The sequence below is a fragment of the Piliocolobus tephrosceles genome, chromosome 7 (genome assembly GCF_002776525.5).
Source record: "Piliocolobus tephrosceles isolate RC106 chromosome 7, ASM277652v3, whole genome shotgun sequence".
Lineage (NCBI taxonomy): Eukaryota > Metazoa > Chordata > Mammalia > Primates > Cercopithecidae > Piliocolobus > Piliocolobus tephrosceles.
The window spans coordinates 52,194,072-52,212,576 of record NC_045440.1 but is presented as its reverse complement, the minus strand read 5'-3'; the positions used below and the strand labels follow the sequence as shown (position 1 = coordinate 52,212,576).

At 36.0% G+C, this 18,505-nt stretch overlaps 1 protein-coding gene across 1 annotated transcript in view; it reads left to right on the top strand.

Moving 5' to 3' along the window:
• PXDNL (peroxidasin like) overlaps window positions 1–18,505 on the top strand; it is a 523,848-nt gene that overhangs the window by 362,299 nt on the left and 143,044 nt on the right. Inside the window, exons 7-8 of the mRNA XM_023184241.2 lie at window positions 4,800–4,969; window positions 7,438–7,555. Of these exons, the coding sequence (XP_023040009.2) occupies window positions 4,800–4,969; window positions 7,438–7,555 (288 nt within the window). The remainder of the gene's footprint in view (window positions 1–4,799; window positions 4,970–7,437; window positions 7,556–18,505) is intronic.

Here is an 18,505-nt window from a genome sequence, read left to right as displayed (position 1 = left end):
TATCTATCTATCTATCTATCTATCTATCTATCTATCTATCTATCTATATCTATCTAATCTATCTGTAAAGAGGTACGAGTGTAGATTTGTTACATGGATATATAGCATAGTGGTGAAATCTGGGTTTTTAGTGTAGCCATCACCCTAATAGTGTACACTGCACCCATTAGATAATTTCTCATGCCTCATGCCCACTCCACCCTCCCACTTTTCTGATTCTCCAATGTCTATTATTTCACTCCCTACATCCATGTGTATGCATTATTTAGCTCCCACTTGTAAGCTTGAAAACATGAGGTATTTGACTTTCTGTTTCTGAGTTATTTCACTAAAAATAATGGCTTCCAGTTCCAACCATGATAACTGCTTTTTGCCAAAGTTTTCTTACTTGTCAGAACTGGCTGCACCAGTCATTTGGAATAACACATCCATTTATTCTTGTTTTTCAGTCCTACGTGGGATATGCAAAATGCCAAGACATTTTGTAACAGGGTCATAGGATGTTCCATTTTGGTGGTGGGAGAAATATTGTGCATTATTTTCTACTTGTCTGTTTTCTCTCTTTTTTAAAATTTGTTACATCAGATATGGTTAGAATCACTGTCTTTGTATATTTGCAATTATAATTCCCATGCAGTGTTTCTTGTCTATATAAATTTCTATCTGGGTCATTCTTGCCTTCTGTGACTCAGAGAAAGTTTTGAAGTGCCAAATCCTTTAGTTTTTTTCTAATCTCTTTTTATTATTCTTTCCTGTTAAATCTTAGTAGCAGCTTTTTTGTTCCAGCCTCCTCTTACATTTACTGAAACAGCATTCACTCCATTGCTGGAACACACATGCAAAAATAACTGCCAATAAAGAGGCCGAGGGAGTTCTCCTTACAGTGATGTGCCAGTATGCACCTTACATGCATGCACTGTGCACCCAAATGTTTTCAGATGATTTTTTTTTAAGTTTGTTATTTTGATGAAGTATCTTTATTTTATGAACTTATTTTGTGGGAAACTGACATACAGATGATTTGAGCAAACGGCTTAGGGTCCATGAAATCCTGATGGGTCCAAGACAGGGTGGAAACTGGACATCTGTTTATTCAAAATCCTCAACTTGTGTCTTATTTAGGCTACAATTTAGATGAGAACAACAGAATATAGGAGAGCAATAGAGGGCTACACCTACTATTAAATAAATTCCACCCTCAACAATAAAGTTTTTCAACTGAGGAGTGTCCACTCACTGATAGCATGTGAGGGCAGAGAAACCAGTGGTAATTCTTCCCTTGACTCCAGTCTTGGCACTATGAAGGTCACCCAACACTGGGTTCTCCATCTGTCATGCCATTTCTAACTCATGACAATCACACCTTTCACAAGTGGACTGTAAAAATCAATAAAATGTTCTTGATCCATTTTGTTTAAAAGTGTTTTTGGATCTTTAAGTGAAAGGGATTGTGTAAGTACAAGTGAGGTGTTACTGTTTACAAATGGAAAAGATTAATTTACCTGGCACCACTTTTTTCCTTTGAAATTTTTCATTGAGCAGAGAATATATCCAAGTGAGTAATTATTTTAGTGCTGTGATTCTTGACTGCATACTATCAGAGGGGCTTTCATTTATTATACTTGGTATGATATTTGATATAAGAGCACTTTCAAAATGGAGAAGAGTAAAGTAATGATTTTAAACATAGTGTATTCAATATTTAGTATAGTCTAATAAAGGTTCATAAGAACCATCTTTTTTATTGATTGACTCTATCGCTTCTTAGTTTTCAATATTCATGGCTCTAAATTATAGGCAAAATTTTGAAAACGTTTTCTCATGATAAATTTGAAAATTATTTATAAAGATTACTCAGATTATCATATGAAAGTATAGTTTTGCTACTAGATTATTTTACAAACACAAAAGAAGTTTTTCAACTGGCAAGTGAAAATCTGTATCCTTTTGTTGTTTTCTTCATGTTTTGCAACTCCACTATGGATGAGTATCTTAAATTGAAAATAATAATTAGAAATAAATGAAATCTTGTGCTCAGTTGTAACCAAAACACACAAGCATGAGGACGCATAAGGGAAGGTATAACTGAGGGAAGGCAATGAGTAAGCAGTGATGACTCTGGGAAATGGGACAACTGCATGGTGAGGCTGCCATGCTCAGGATGCTCCCAGGGGATGTGTATTTTAATCCTTGCTTATGTTCAATTCAGACGAATGTCATGGTGATGCTGAAGTGAGAACTTACTCCTTTATATTTAGAGGAGTAAGTTCTTGTATGTTCCTTTTTGAGAAAATTACAAGAAATTAAACTCAAAATGTAAATGTGAATGTTGAACACAATACTGTTGAACAAGATCTGTTTTGTAGCCACGTAGCTGGTACAATAAATCAGTCCGTGACAAGGAACAGCCAAGGCCTGCTGAACCAACAGCACTCTCCTGAACAAGTGCTAGTTGACTTTTACGACTTACACCCCACTCCCGACAAGGCTGACAGAATTCCCTACTTTAGCCATGGCTTTATATTCTCACGTTAGTGTGAAGTCTTGTTGCAAACATTAAGCAAATAATATCTATATGGTTAACTAACTTTGCAATAAGTGCAAGTTTTTTTCCCTTTAGCAATTTAAAGCTACTAAATATAGCTATCATTTTCAGGGTAATATAATAAAGTTTAGATACAGTTATAAAAATTAGTCATATGAATTGCATATCTGCAAAACATTTTATGAAACTGTCAGATAATAAGACTTTCTTAAATTTATTAAAATATATACAGTTGTTTTAGGAAGTGTTTTAATTTCTAAATCTAGAGAATAGCACAATTTTTTACTTTCAGGTTTGTCTCTTCCAGTATCATGACATCCATGCAAATTTCTAAATTAATACAGTGAAGTGATTTTTTCATTTGCAAATTGGTATCTTTAGATTTAAGTTGTGTTTGTGTGTTTGTTTTCCATATTTGTAAGCACTTTTGTGCATGAATAATTTTGATTAAAAGTTATTAAAATTATGGCATTTTGTATTCTCCTCCAGTCACATAGGACACTACTTCTTACAATCAATCTAACACCTATTGTAAATATGTTCACATTACTGTTTCATTGCTGGATTTCCTTGCATAGAGTGTGATCCAATTGCCACCATAGACAGACTTGTGAATTCCACTTAGCAAAAGCTCCCTTTTTAACCCATTGGGAGAAATGAAAAAAAGTATTAATCATTTCTGTACCTTTTTGCCAGACATCTTTTGGCAAGAATGGAGGTAGATACACATAAATCTCTTTGGTGATCTATTTTATTTCATGAGGAAAAATATGCTAGAAAAAATTAGTGAAGTACAGTAAAACTTTGCAAAAATGAATAACTTGTATGCCTATATTAGGAAACACCATAAAGAAATGAAAAGAGCCATTGCCTTCCTGTTACAGTCTGCATGTGGCAATTCCAGAGGGGGACCTTCTAACCGGGACTTTGAGCATTACAAAAAAGGAAAGCTTGGCTTCTGTCCTTTAGAGCAAATGGAAAACACAGAGAACACATGCCTATCCATATTGATGCCAAGGAGTTTACAAAAGAAAAAAAGCTAACCTCCGTGGGGAGCTGCGTGGATCACACATCACATTCATAAGCCTCCTTTGGGCAGCAAAGCTTCTACCACTCTTTTGAGTAATCCAAAAATATTGAAATACCACCACCACATTACAGCTTCCTTGTTCTATAACACATAAACAAAGCAAACTGGAATACTTCCATACTTACAGCTTTTTTGTTTGTTTGTTTGTTTTTGCTTTTGGGACAGGGTCTCACTTTGTCACCCAGGCTGGAGCGCAGTGGCGCCTTCACAGCTCACTACAGCCTCCAACTCCTGGGCTCAAGTGATTCTCCCACCTCAGTCTCCCAAGTGGCTGGGACTACAGGCGGGTGCCACCATGCCTGGCTAACTAAAAAAATTGTATACACAGCCATAAAAAATAATGAAATAATGTCCTTTGCCCAACATGGCTATAACTGAAGGCCATTATCCTAAGTGAATTAATGCAGGAACAGTAAACCAAAAACCATATGTTCTCACTTATAAGTGGGATCTAAATATTGGATACTCATAGTTATAAAAATGACAATGATAGACACTAGGGACTACTGGTGAGGGAAGGGAGGGAGGGGAGTGAGGGTTACAAAAATATTGGGTACTAAGTTGAGTACATTGGTGATGGGATCAATAGGACCGCAAACCTCGGCATTATGCAATATACCCAGGTAACAAACTGCACATGTACCCCATGAATCTAGAATAAAAGTTGAAACCATAAAGAAATTAAAGAAAATTTTTATCTTTGGAGATGGAACTTTGCTAGAATGCCAGGCTGGTCTCAGACTCCTGGCCTCGAGTGATGCTTTTGCCTAGGCCTCCCAAAGCGCTTGAATTACAGGCATGAGCCACTGCACCTGGCCATACTTACAGTTTTAATTCTACATTTCTCTAAAACAAATAAGGATTCATTTCACCTCACAATTATTTATTTATAATAGACATAGTGCACATTAAGGGAAAACCGCTTTTCCAGTTTTAAAGTGACTTCTCAAAAACATGGTTAATATGAAAATGTGTTTACTCTGTGCAAGATATGCAACAAGTTAAGTGATGCTTAAAATCTGCTTATTGGTTAATAGAGAATCCTGGAGTCAAAAATGTAACAGATAAGGTAAATCGGGGGAAATTAAATATTACCACTCAAAAGATTTATCATAGACATTAATAGTCCCTTTTAACAGTTGTACTTCTTGCCTGCATGCCTAGGCGTCTGGATTCCAACGTCCTGGTTTGTGACTGTGATCTGATGTGGCTGGGGGAGCTTTTACAAGGCTTTGCCCAACTCGGCCACACCCAGGTTGCAGCTACCTGTGAATATCCCAGGAGACTCCATGGGCGTGCAGTTGCTTCAGTAACAGTAGAGGAATTCAATTGCCGTACGTAAATTTCAATGTGTACATAACATAGAAATGTCTCTCATTTGCTCTCTTTCTGTAAAGGTTTATTACATAATATGCATTTTAAAAGAATGTGTTATCCGAAAGTGTTTTTAAGGAATGTGGTAAAAGTATGGCCAATTTCCTTTCCATCATCTGCATTTTCATTTAAAGAAGGTTTTATCAACATAAAATGAAGAGCTGAGAGAATCTTTGAGGAACATTTAATCTAATTTCCATAATTTCAGGGGATAAATATTGAGAAAACTGATTTTCAACAAGGTCACCAGAAGTGGTGTCCAACATTAAAATCTCCACTTATTCCTTGGTATGACTTAGTGTTAATAATCAATAAAGTTAGGGGTTTCAACTTTAAATCAAATAATTGCTAATATTCGTTGCTGAGAAAGCCCCTCAACAAATCCAGTAATTGATTTTTTAAATGTATAATGGGACCATATACATTTGAAATAATGAAAATCAGTCTTACCATCTCTTTGTAAATTTTTAAATAATGGAAACCTTGGATTTAATAAGCATATGGTTATATTCTGACAACCTTACTAAAGCAATAGGCTTTACCTAAATAATTTATTATGGCTGCTTACAATATTATTTGATTTTCATTTAAAACTTTTCATGTGAATATAAGGATATATCTCTATGTATCTCTATTCCTGTATTTTGGGTTAAATAGAAATAAATGAACACCCTCGTGTGTGTGCATGTGTGTGATAATTCAGTGTTTTGGAGATTCGCTTACATGACTGCTCTAATTACAGCAAAAATTTGCTTTCCACTCTCTCACTGGCAAGCCATTTTTTAAATTTCTCTAAACACGTAATTAAAAATCACATCAATATAATTAATTTATATTCAAATTTAGAAGAAAATTGACTTGGTCTTTACTGCCAAAAAATTCTCAAGCTTGCCCATAGCTCCCATCTTTACTACTAACTTCTAGTTCAAACCGCAGTCAAGTGTGGCTGGATTGCTTCATATCTTAATTGATATCCCAGCTTTCATTTTTCTTGCTCCTTTATGTTTGGGAAAATTGTTTAAAAACACATCTTATTACATCATTTCTTCACCCATAATCCTTACATGGGTTCCTACCTTAAAATAAAGCATGCAATTCTTAATGTGGTTGATTCTTTTTGTACAGTCCTTTCTGGTTATACTCTGCTCCTCCAGTCACTTACTCTTTTCTCAGTGTTGTAGCCACCTCAGTGTTCTCCATTCTTGGAAGTTCTTAAGCCTTTCTTCAACCCAAGGACTTTTTACATGCTGTCTTTCCTGCCTACAATATTCTGATTCTACTTCTTTTAAGGTCCTCCTCTTAATTATGAATTCCATGGAAAGCCTTCATTTAAACCCCCTTCCCACTGACCTACCTATCCCTCCATACTGAATCAGGTTCCTTTTTATGATCCATCAAAATATCACTTATTTTCCATCTAAGCAGTTGCCGCCTATGTTAATGTGTGTGTGTGTGTGTGTGTGTGTGTGTGTGTGTGTTTATTTTCAACTGCTTCAATGAAACTGTGAACCCTTTGGTAGAGAGACCTTGTCTATTTTGAACACTGCTTCATCACTAGTCCCAGTGCCTTGTCTGGCATATAGCTGATGCTGAATTATTATTTTTTAATTACATAAACAAATAAAATCACTTATCTAAAGAGAATAAAGCCAAGATATTAATTATATGGACTTTTATTGAAGTATGCAAGATTAGTAAAGATCTATGAATGTTCTACAGACATAATAGTCATGGTTAATGACAGGAAATTTCAGATAAGACACTTATAAAAGGAAGAGTTTTGTTATTTAGAAAGGTTTAAAGAGAATTAAGTGAAACTGTAGAAAACTAAAAGTTCCTTTTGTATATTGTTCTTTATAATTTAAGTTCAATAATATTACGTGATTCATTACAAAATCAATCACTCCATCTTCTTATTAAAATAATTTAAGTGTTTTCATGTTTTACCACTCAATTATTATTGGAAGATGGAATCATTCCTTTATATGGATAAGAATTTTGCTCAACCAGGTTTGAGATCTAGACATATCACTTGTTGTAAATCGTGTAAAGTGGGTGGTTGGGTGCTTAGATGGCTAATTGTCTAGCAAGAGTGCCTGCAAAATTGCAAGCTCAGTTTAAGCACTTGGTTTGAAAAATTGATTCATAAAATCACACTCCTTCCATAAATATGGTTGTATTGAGCTCCTAGAAATAAAAGCACAGGAAAATTTACTTAATTTACTTCATTGGAGATCCCTTCGTGCAGTGAATCTTTCAAACTCCTAAAGTATAAGTCAAATATATGTCTAATCTCTAACCTGGTACATCTGATGTGTAAAACTTTAATGTAGAAATAAATTTAAATTGCCTATATCTCTTTCTCAGCATCTTAGAAGGCCATAATTTTGTATCTTTGAAAAATATATTAATATTTTTTTTGTTGCAGAGAGCCCCCGAATTACCTTTGAGCCCCAGGACGTGGAGGTACCATCAGGAAATACTGTCTACTTCACCTGCCGCGCAGAAGGAAACCCCAAACCTGAGATTATTTGGATACACAACAAGTAAATACTGAGCATGGACATGGGTTGTGATTCTCTTTCTGATTCCAGCTATCTTTTTAACTCAATTTAACTCCTTTATCTAGAGAAGAAATTACCCAAATTTTCAGAGTTTCTTAAAGATAAAATGTCTTTTAACTTTTATCTTTTGACTAACTCAAGCTATGTAAAGGCATTTTTCTTAAAATTTATACATTTCTGGCCAGGCGCGGTGGCTCACGCCTGTAATTCCAGCACTTTGGGAGGCCTAGGTGGGCAGGTCACGAGGTCAGCAGATCGAGGCCATCCTGGCTAACATGGTGAAACCCTGTCTCTACTAAAAATACAAAAAGTTAGCTGGGTGTGGTGGTGGGCGCCTGTAGTCCCAGCTACTAGGGTGGCTGAGGCAGAAGAATGGCGTGAACCTGGGAGGCAGAGCTTTCGGTGAGCAGAGATTGTGCCACTGCCCTCCAGCCTGGGCTGCAGAGCGAGACTCCGTCTCAAAAGAAAAAACAAAAACAAAAACAAAAACAAAAACAAAAACAAAAACAAAAACTTATACATTTCCAGATCTCAGTGATTCTGTAACTGACTAAAATAATTCTGTATTATTTCTAGAAGGAAATGTTGAGATTAATAACAAACTAGTTTGTTTTAAAGCTGAATATAATTTGATATAGCCACATCTAAGTTATTTCGGAATTAAACTGATACTTCATATTTGATGTTGCAACTTTCCTATGGTAAATCAGTATAGGATTATTTAAGCAAACTGGCAATAAATGACATGCAAAATTATTTAAAAAGCTAGTCATTTATTTTATGCTTATGGTACTATTCGATAAAACATAAAACCAATGAGTCCAAAAATCTGTGAGTATAAAATTAAATAGTAAAAACTAACATTTGAAAAGTTAAATGTGATCACCATTCTAACTGGCATGAGATGGTATCTCATTGTAGTTTTGATTTGCATTTCTCTAATGACCAGTGATGATGAGCTTTTTTTCATATGTTTGTTGGCTGCATAAATGTCTTCTTTTAAGAAGTGTCTGTTCATATCCTTTGCTCACTTTTTGATTTTTTTTTTTTTGTAAATTTGTTTAAGTTCCTTGTAGATTCTGGATATTAGCTCTTTGTCAGATGGCTAGATTGTAAAAATTTTCTCCTGTAGGTTGCCTCTTCACTCTGATGATAGTTTCTTTTGCTGTGTGGAAGTTCTTTAGTTTAATTAGATCCCATTTGTCAGTTTTGGCTTTTGTTGCCATTGCTTTTGGTATTTTAGTCATGAAGTGTTTGCCCATGCCTATGGCCTGAATGGTATTGCCTAGGTTTTCTTCTAGGGTTTTTATGGTTTTAGGTCTTACATTTAAGTCTGTAATCCATCTCGAGTTAATTTTTTTTATAAGGTGTAAGGAAGGGATCCAGTTTCATTTTTCTGCATATGGCTAGCCAGTTTTCCCAATACCATTTATTAAATGAAGAATCCTTTCCCAGTTGCTTGTTTCTGTCAGGTTTGTCAAAGATCAGATATTTGTAGATGTGTGGCATTATTTCTGAGGCCTCTGTTTTGTTCCATTGGTCTATATATCTGTTTTAAAACTGAACTGGTGGTTATAGTAAAATAGAAACATAAAATGCACTATATACCTAATATAATTCAATGATAGCGCTTGGACAATTATATTATCATTAGTTATGTTACTGATAATTAGCATGGTTTTCATGTGTCCCTTCCATTCTTACACAAACTTTCACTGATTTTCTTTTGTCACGTGTATAATCAACTCTGATTTTTTTTTGCTTGTCTGTATAAAATATTCTAAAACATATTATACAATTTTTTTTTGCTTTTTGTGTATAATTTGGATTTATAATTGTAGCCAGAAACTAAGCCATGTGTTTTAAATTCTTGTAAAAAGTCTAGTAAGTATAGGTTAAAAATAACTTATACTGCATAATTGCAGAAGGCAATTATGAATAGTATTAAATCTGGAATCTAGCTCATGAGAAAGACTTCAATTGATAGAAGTGTTCAATTTATTTCCATCTTGAGATTGCTCAAGTGTGCTTGAGAAACAGAAATCACTGCTTGTAATGTCTTAAAATTGCTTTTTCTGCCTTCTTACAATTTAAATTTTAAAATGATATGTTCAGAGTTACAAAGATACTCACTAGTATTTAGAAAGAAGCAAGTGAAAAAATCACTTTGCCTATTTTAACTTATGACATAAAAGTTTCAAATATAGTGACTAAAGAAGCTAAGATGCAGTTGAAAGGAAAACAAAGAAATCTAAACAGAAAGAATAGAATAAAGAAAAAAAGTTATGGGTAAAAATGTTCGTTAAAATGTTAATCATTTTATATTTAAAAATTAAAGATGAAAGAGAAGAGTTTATGACAAGAAATGTTTAACATGTTTAACATGAACAACTATTAACTTCCTGATTATTTACTGTTGAGTATTTTTTATAGAAAGGTAATATATATCCTGAAAGTGCATGGAGCATGAAGTGTGGTATAGCAAATAATTTGAAATAAACATCTGTTCGACATGAACCAGGGTAAGAAAAAATACCCTAACTCAGAAGCTACGCAATCTGTCCTTTCATTATCATTATCCTTTTCTTCTCCCCTCGAGAAGGTCTGGATTTAGTGTCCTTAGATGAGTGGATTAAAAACTGATTAGACACAACCAGAGGTAGAATTTGAAGATTAGAAAGCAGGTATGTGGGAATAAACAGATTTAAGTGTGGTAACGAGACATGGAGACTACAGTGCAAAGGTCTAGTGTCTATCCAGTAGGAGTTCCAGAAAGGCAGGTAGGAAAGAGTGAGCTAAAGGAAACGTTTGAAAAGGTAACGATAGAATTATCCAGAAATAAAAATGTCACACAATTTCAGAATGAGAATTATATTGATTCCAAAATAGGATTTAAAAAATAAATCTGTACTCTTCATTGTGATCACAACATTGAAAGTCAGAGATAAAAATCTTTCATTCACAAGTAATTTGCAGATTACCTTCAAATGTGCAGCAGTTATACTTGCGGTAAACTTTACATCAGACAGAAGACAATGAAATATATTTAGGGTATTAAGGAAAAATAACTGATTTCTTTCAATTTTACATCCAGCTAAATTATCTGACGTGGTAAAATAAAACCATTTTTAGGCAAAGAATAGAGCTTTATTCAGGAATATTTGCTGAAAGAACTACAAATAGATGTGTTTCAGTAAGTAAGAATTTGATCCAATAAGAAAGATGTGATTTGCCAAAAGCAAATTTGAACAAAGAAAGTTTTAAACATGTTGATAAATATGAATAAGCTTAGATTACTAAATTAAGGATTGAACAACTTTAAAGTAAGAAAAAAGTAGAATGTTAGACAATATTAATAGAAGAGTTATAAGGAGAGAGAACATATTTAAATTATTTTACATGCCTCATTTTTTAGGTGGAGAGTGATACTGTGAATTCTGTTAAGTCAAGAGTGCATGTTAACAATTAAGATGAAATACTAACAAATAGAAAGATCCTTCCATACTAGGAGAAGAAAAAATGTGGATAAAGAAAACTGGATCAATATACAAAATGGAAGCGGGGATGGATTAAAGGCAGAGAAAAGGCTTGGGAAAGAGAAAATATAAAATAACTCATCAGAAATAAATTTAAACACATTAGTAAAAACAATAAATAGTCTATTGGAAGACATAATATTGAATTTTAAAATCCAGCTATATGCTATTTATAAGAGGTGTATCTGAAACATTATGACACTGAGAGGTGGAAGGTCGATAGGTAAACAAATATGTCAACTAAGTTATACTGATCAAGATAAGGATGATGTAAGAATATTGTAGTGTAATCGCATATCATTAGATCACATTTAATGATAAAAATTGTAATTCACCTGAATTTAAAATTCATGAACATTTATATACCTAACAAAATAGCTGCTGAAGAATAAAACAAGATTGAGAGAATTATAAGGATATATTTACATAAATCCAATTACAGCAAGAAGTTTTAATACTGCTTTCCCAGAAAGATTAGGAACAAAAATTAGTAACCATATCTAAACATAGCTTAGAACACTGATGATATCTATCATATACAAAAATAAACCATACTATCTTTTCAAGCAGTTACAGAACACTTAACATTGATCACAAAAGACACAAAGACACAAAATCTCAACTCATAGCTAAGAATCAATTTCATAAAAATCCCTTTCTTTTATTATAATTTAAACAAATTTTAGAAAACAGCCATTTGTCAAGATAATTTTAGAGATTCTTTACACTTTTCAGTAGAAAAATGAAATGATTACCAGCACTTAATAAGTAGTTTTAGAATAACTGAATAGATTCAAAGATGAGAGAAACCTTCCAGGCTGAAGAAAGAATAATTAAAAGCTCAGAATGAAAATAAATGAAGGTTAGTTCCAGGAAATGATTTTTTGACTTTTTAATGAAAGCCATTCTGACGGGTGCTAGATGGCATCTCATTGTGGTTTTGATTTGCATTTATCCGATGATTAGTGATAATGAGCATTTTTTTCATAAGTTTGCTAGTTGCCTGTATGCCTTCCTGTGAGAAGTGTCTGTTCTTGTACTTTGCCTGCTTATTAATAGGGTTATTTGTGTTTTGTTTGTTGATTTGTTTAAGTTCTTTGTAGATTCTGGATATTAGGCTTTCGTCAGATGTGTAGTTTGTGGATACTTTCTCCAGACTGTAAGTTGTCTGTTTACTCTGTTGATAGTTTATCTTGCTGTGCAGAAGCTCTTTAGTTTAATTAGGTCCCACTTGTCAATTTTTGTTTCCATTACAATTGCTTTGAGGACTTAGCCATAAATTCTTTGCCAAGACTAATGTTGAGAAGGGTATTTCTTAGGTTTTCTTCTAAAATTTTTACAGTTTGAGGTCTTATATTTAAGTCTTTAATCCATCCTGAGTTGATTTTTGTATATGGAGATATATAGGGGTCTCGTTTCATCTTTCTGCATATGGATAGCCAGTTCTCCCAGCACCATTTATTGAATAGGGAATCCTTTTCCATTGCTTAGTTTTGTTGACTTTGTCGAAGATCAGATGGCTGTAGGGGTGCAGTTTTATTTCTGGGTTCTCTATTCTGTTCTGTTTGTCTATGTTTCTGTTTTTGTACTAGCACTATGTTTTGTTTAGTGTTGCCTTGTAGAATAGCTTGATGTTGGATAATGTGATACTTCCAGCTTTGTTCTTTTTGTTTAGAATTGCTTTGGCTAGTCAGGCTCTTTTTCTGTTTTGTATGAATTTTAGAATAGTTTTTTTTTTCTAAATCTGTGAAAAATGGCATTGGTGCTTTGATAGGAATAGCATTGAATTTGTAAATTGCCATGGGCAGTATGGCCATTTGAACAATATTGATTCTTCCAATTTATGAGCATAAAATGCTTTTTTATTTATTGGTGTCATCTGTGGTTTCTTTCAACCATGTTTTGTAGTTCTCCTTACAGCAATATTTCACTTACTTGGTTAGATATATTTCTAGATATTTTTTCTTTTTGTGGCTATAGTAAGTGGGATTACATATTTGATGTGGCTCTCAGCTTGAACATTATTGGTGTACAGAAATGCTACTGTATTTTGTACATTGATTTTGTATCCTGAAAATTTACTGAAGTCCTTTATCAGTTCTAGGAGGCTTTGGTGGCAGGTTTAGAGTTTTCAAGGTATAGAATCATATTATCAGTAAACAGAGATAGTTTGACTTTTTCTTCTAATGGATGTCATTTATTTCTTTCTCTTACCTGATTGCTCTGGCTAGGACTTCCAGTGCTATGTTGAATAGGAGTGGACATTCTTGTCTTGTTTTGGTTCTCAAGGGGAATGCTTCCAGCTTTTGCCCATTCAGTATGATATTGGCTGTGGGTTTGTAACTGATGGCTCTTACTATTTGGAGGTGTGTTCCTTTGATGCCTAGTTTGTCGAGGTTTTTTTTTTTTTTTATCATGAAGGAAGGTTGGATTTTATAGAAAGCTTTCTCCGGATCTACCGAGATGACCATATAATTTTTTAAAATTCTGTTTATGTGGTGAATGACACATATTGATTTGCATATGTTGAACCAACTTTGTATCTCAGGAATAAAGCCTACTTGGTCGTGGTAAATTAACTTTCTGATGTACTGCTGGCTTCAGTTTGCTAGCATTTTGTTGAGGATTTTGGGATTTATGTTCATCAGGGATGCTGGCCCACGGTTTCCTTTTTTGTTGTATCTCTGCCAGATTTTAGTGTCAGGGTGATATTCACTTCATAGAATGAGCTAGGGAGGATCCTTCTTCCTTGAGTTTTTGGAATAGATTCAGTAGAATTGGTACAAACTCTTCTTTGTATGTCAGGTAAAATTTGGCTATGACTCCGTCTAGTCCAAGTCTTTTTTGATTGATTCATAGGATTTTTATTACTGATTCAATTTCAGAACTCATTATTATTGTTACACTTTACTTTCTGGGATGCATGTGCAGAACGTGCAGGTTTGTTACATAGGTATACATGTGCCTTGGTGGTTTGCTGCACCCATCAACCTGTCATCTACATTAGGTATTTCCCCTAATGCTATCCCTCCCCTAGCTCCCCACCCCATGACAGGCCCTGGTGTGTGATGTTCCCCTCCCTTTGCCTATGGGTCAGAACTCATTATTCATCTGTTCAGGGTTTCAGTTTCTTCCTGGTTTAAGAGATGATTCAAATAAGCACTATCAGAAATGACAAAGATGATACTACAACAGTTTGAAATTCAGGATTAAGTTGTTTAATTTCTTTTTTCCTTTGTTAATCTAGCTAATGTTCTATCAATCCTGTTCATCCTTTCAAATAACCAACTTTTGGTTTCATTAATCTTTTGTATGGATTTTGTGTCTCAGTTTCATATAGTTCTGCTCTGAATTTGGTTATTTCATTTTTAAAAATTGATTTTTTAAAAAATTAGAAATGGGGTCTCAGTCTGTCACCCAGGCTAAATTGGCTAAATTGTAATGGTGCAAACATGGCTTACTGCAGCCTTGACCTCCCAGGCTCAAGCAATCATTCCACCTCAGGCTCCTGAGTAGCTGAGACTATAGGCACATGCCAATATACCCAACTAATATTTTCATTTTTTGTAGATATAGGGTCTTTCTACATTTGCCTAGGCTGGTCTCAAACTCCTGGCCTCAAAAAGTCCTCCTGCCTCAGCCTCCCAAAGTGCTGGGGTTACAGGCATGAACCACTGTGTGCCCGGCCAGTTATATTTTTTCTTCTGCTTCACTTTGGGGTTATTCTAGTTTTTTTTGTTGTTGTTCCTCTAGATTGTTAATTTGAGATCCTTCTTAACTTGTTCATGTAGGCGTTTAGCTTTATAAATTCTCCTCTTAACATTGCTTTTGCTGCATTCCAGAGATTTTGGTATGTTATGTTTCCATTTTAATGAATTTCAAAGAATTTTTTGATTTCTGTTTTAATTTTGTTGTTTACTCAAAAGTCATTCAAGATTAAGTTGTTTAATTTCCATATTTTGAGTGCTATTCTTGATATTCACTTTTATTTTTATTACATTGTGTCTGAGTGTATGGTTGGTATGATTTTGATGTTTTTGCATTTATTGAGACTTGCTTTATGGCTAAGTATGTGATCATCTTCCATGTACAGATGACAAGAATGTATATTCTGTTATTATTGGACAAAGTGTTCTGTAGCTATCAAGGCTAGTTGGTCAACTGTCAAATTTAAGTTCAGAATTTCTTTGCCTTCTTGTTGAATTGAACTCATTATCATTATGTAATGCCCTTATTTGTCCTTTTATTTATAGTTGATGGTTTAAAGTCTGTTTTATCCTATATAAGAATAGCAACCTCCTGCCCTTTTTTGTTTTCCAATTGCATGACAGATCTTTCTCCATCCTTTTACTTTGAGCCTTTGTGTGTCATTACATGTGAGATGAGTGTGTTGAAGACAGCAAAAGTTTGGGTCTTTTTAAAAATCCAACTTGCAACTCTGTGCCCTTTTTTTTTTTTTTTTTTTTTTTTTTTGAGACGGAGTCTCACTCTGTCACCGGGGCTGGAGTGCAGTGGCCGGATCTCAGCTCACTGCAAGCTCTGCCTCCCGGGTTCACGCCATTCTCCTGCCTCAGCCTCCCGAGTAGCTGGGACTACAGGCGCCTGCCACCTCGCCCGGCTAGTTTTTTGTAGTTTTTAGTAGAGACGGGGTTTCACAGTGTTAGCCAGGATGGTCTCGATCTCCTGACCTCGTGATCCGCCCGTCTCGGCCTCCCAAAGTGCTGGGATTACAGGCTTGAGCCACCGCGCCCGGCCCTCTGTGCCTTTTTAATGGGCCATTTAGACTATTTACATTCAAGGTTAATATTGATATATGATGTTTTGATCTTGTTGTTTAGCTGATTGTTTGGCAGGCTTGATTGTGTAGTTGCATTATAGGGTCTATCTATGGGGTATGTACTTAAATATGTCTTGGTGGTAGTAGGCATCATTCTTTTGTTTCCATATTTAGGACTCCCTTAAGGTCCTCTTATAAGGCTTTTCTAGTGGTAACCAGTTCTCTTAACATTTGCTTGTCTGGGAAGAATTTTATTTATCCTTCACTTATAAAGTTTAGTTTGGCTGGATATGGAATTCTTGGAATTCTTGATTGGAATTTCTTTTCTTTAAGCATATTGACAATAGGTCCCCAATCTCTTCTGGCTTGCAAGCCTTCTGCAGACAAGTCTGCTGTTAGCCCTATGGGGCTCCCTTTGTAAGAAATCTAACCCTTTTTTCTAGCTTCCCTTAAGGTTTTTTTTTTTTTTTTTTTTTTTTTTCATGTTAACCTCACAGAATCTGATGACTGTGTGTCTCAGGGTCATCTTGTATAATATCTCACAGGGATTCTCTGAATTTCTTGAATTTGCATGCTGGTGTCTCTAGCAATACTGGGGAAATTTTTGTGGACTATATTCTCAAATGTATTTTCCCAGTTGTTTATTCTTCTTCATTTTCCCTCAGGAATGCCAATGAATTGTAGGTTTGATCTCCTTATGTAATCCCATATTTCTCAGATATTTTATTCCTTCTTTTTAATTCTTTTTTCTCTCTTTTTGTCTGACTTGGTTGATTCAAACAACCAGTTTTTGAGCTCTGAGATTCTTTACTCTGCTTGGTCTGTTCTGTTTTTAATGCTTCTAACTATATTATGAAATTCCTTTAGTGACTTTTTCAATTCCGGAAGTTCAGTTTGGTTCCTTCTTAAAATGTCTACATTATCTTTCAACTATTGGATCATTTTATTGGCTTCCTTGGATTAGGTTTCAACTTTCTCCTTATCTTAGTGAGCTTCCTTGCCATCCAGATTCTGAACTGTATGTCTGTCACTTTAACCATTTCAATCTGGTTAGGATCCGTGGCTGGAGAGTCAGTGCAGTCATTTGGAAGTAATAAGATGCTCTGACTTTTTTAATTGCCAGAGTGCTTCCACTCATTCTTACTCATTCGAGAGGGCTGGTGTTTCTTTATCTCTTTGAAGTTGCTGTCATTTGTATGGGGCTTTTTTGTTTTTATGTTCTTTATTTCCCTTGAGGTCTTGACTGTGGTGTATGTTGAATATAGTTGAATGACTTTGCTTCTGTGTGCTTTCCAAATATCAAGGCTCTGTGCGGGTACTTGATTTGTGGCTAGATTTTTGCATTGTGTTTCATGGGTGATACGTGCTAAAAGAATTTTTGTTTGGTGGTGTATTTCAGGCTGCAACTCAGTAGATGATGCTTAAGAGTAAGGGCTGACAGACAGACTCTTCCTCAGCTGTGCACTTCTTTTCTATTTCAGCTTGTTCTTGTTTGCTGCAGTGCTCTGGGGTGGGAAAGACAGGGAGTGAGAGATATATTTCCTTGCCAAGTCTATTCCTGGGCCTTGTGGGACACCCTCTGATCATTGTTGATGCACCTACATTTTCTTAGACCCAGGGGGCCCTGACAGGCTGTGCTACTCTCACTCTTAGGGGAAACCTGAGCCAAAAGATAGGGAGACTCACAACTCCCTAGTGACCCACTGGTCCTCTGTGCTTTGTGATGTCCATCGGTGGTGTTTGTATAGGAGGTCAAGGGCAGAGGACCCCAGGCACGGTGGAGTTGTTTTGGCTATGCAGTTGGTGTAGTGCCCACAGCTTGGGTTTTTTTGCCCAGCAGATGGCTGCGGGGACTGCCCAGGTTGTGCTTCCTTGACTAGGTCTCCTGTTGGATGCCCTATAGCTTATTCGATCGGCTGGGTTTGTCCCAAGCCTTCTGCACCCAGATGGCTGGGCTGTCAGGTGTTTCAGGCCATGGAGTTCCCTCAGGCAGAGGCTGTGGCTAGCAGAAAGGCCACATCCTTCCCATACTAGCCCCGTGGCAGGGAGGCACACCCAGCTCCTGTACCAGAACACAAATCTGCATCTCACTCTTCGCAGTGTTCTGAGATTGGGGGTTCCTCCCCTGATCAATCTCTGGTCACAGATCTTAGCTTGATATCCTTCAACTGTGTGCCTGGACCCACAGGGGCTGGGATTGAGCCTGTGGTTTTGTCCTTTAGCCCCCTGGGGTCAAGCACTGGCTGTGCTGGGGAGGCTGTAGTGCTCTCAGGCTGCTGGCAAAGCACTCAGGCTGGGCAGTGGAGGCTGTGTTGTATGCATGCTCTTATGGGACCAGCTAGGCTGGGTCCTTGGGAGGGTCCAGAGACAAGGGGGCATGCAGATCAGATTGGCCCCAGTCCTGTAGGAAAGGCAGCCCTGCTGCATCCCAACCTAGCAGTCAACAGGGGCCAGAGTAACTCAGAGCAAAGTGGAGAGCCTGGGGGCATGGGCACCTGTGGTCACATTTTGCTGGAGTTGCCCCATCTGTAAAACCTGGGCTCCATGCAGGCTCAAGCTCTGTCACTGCCTTCCCCCACCAATTTAAATGTTTATGGGGATCATGGGATCTCTTGCAAC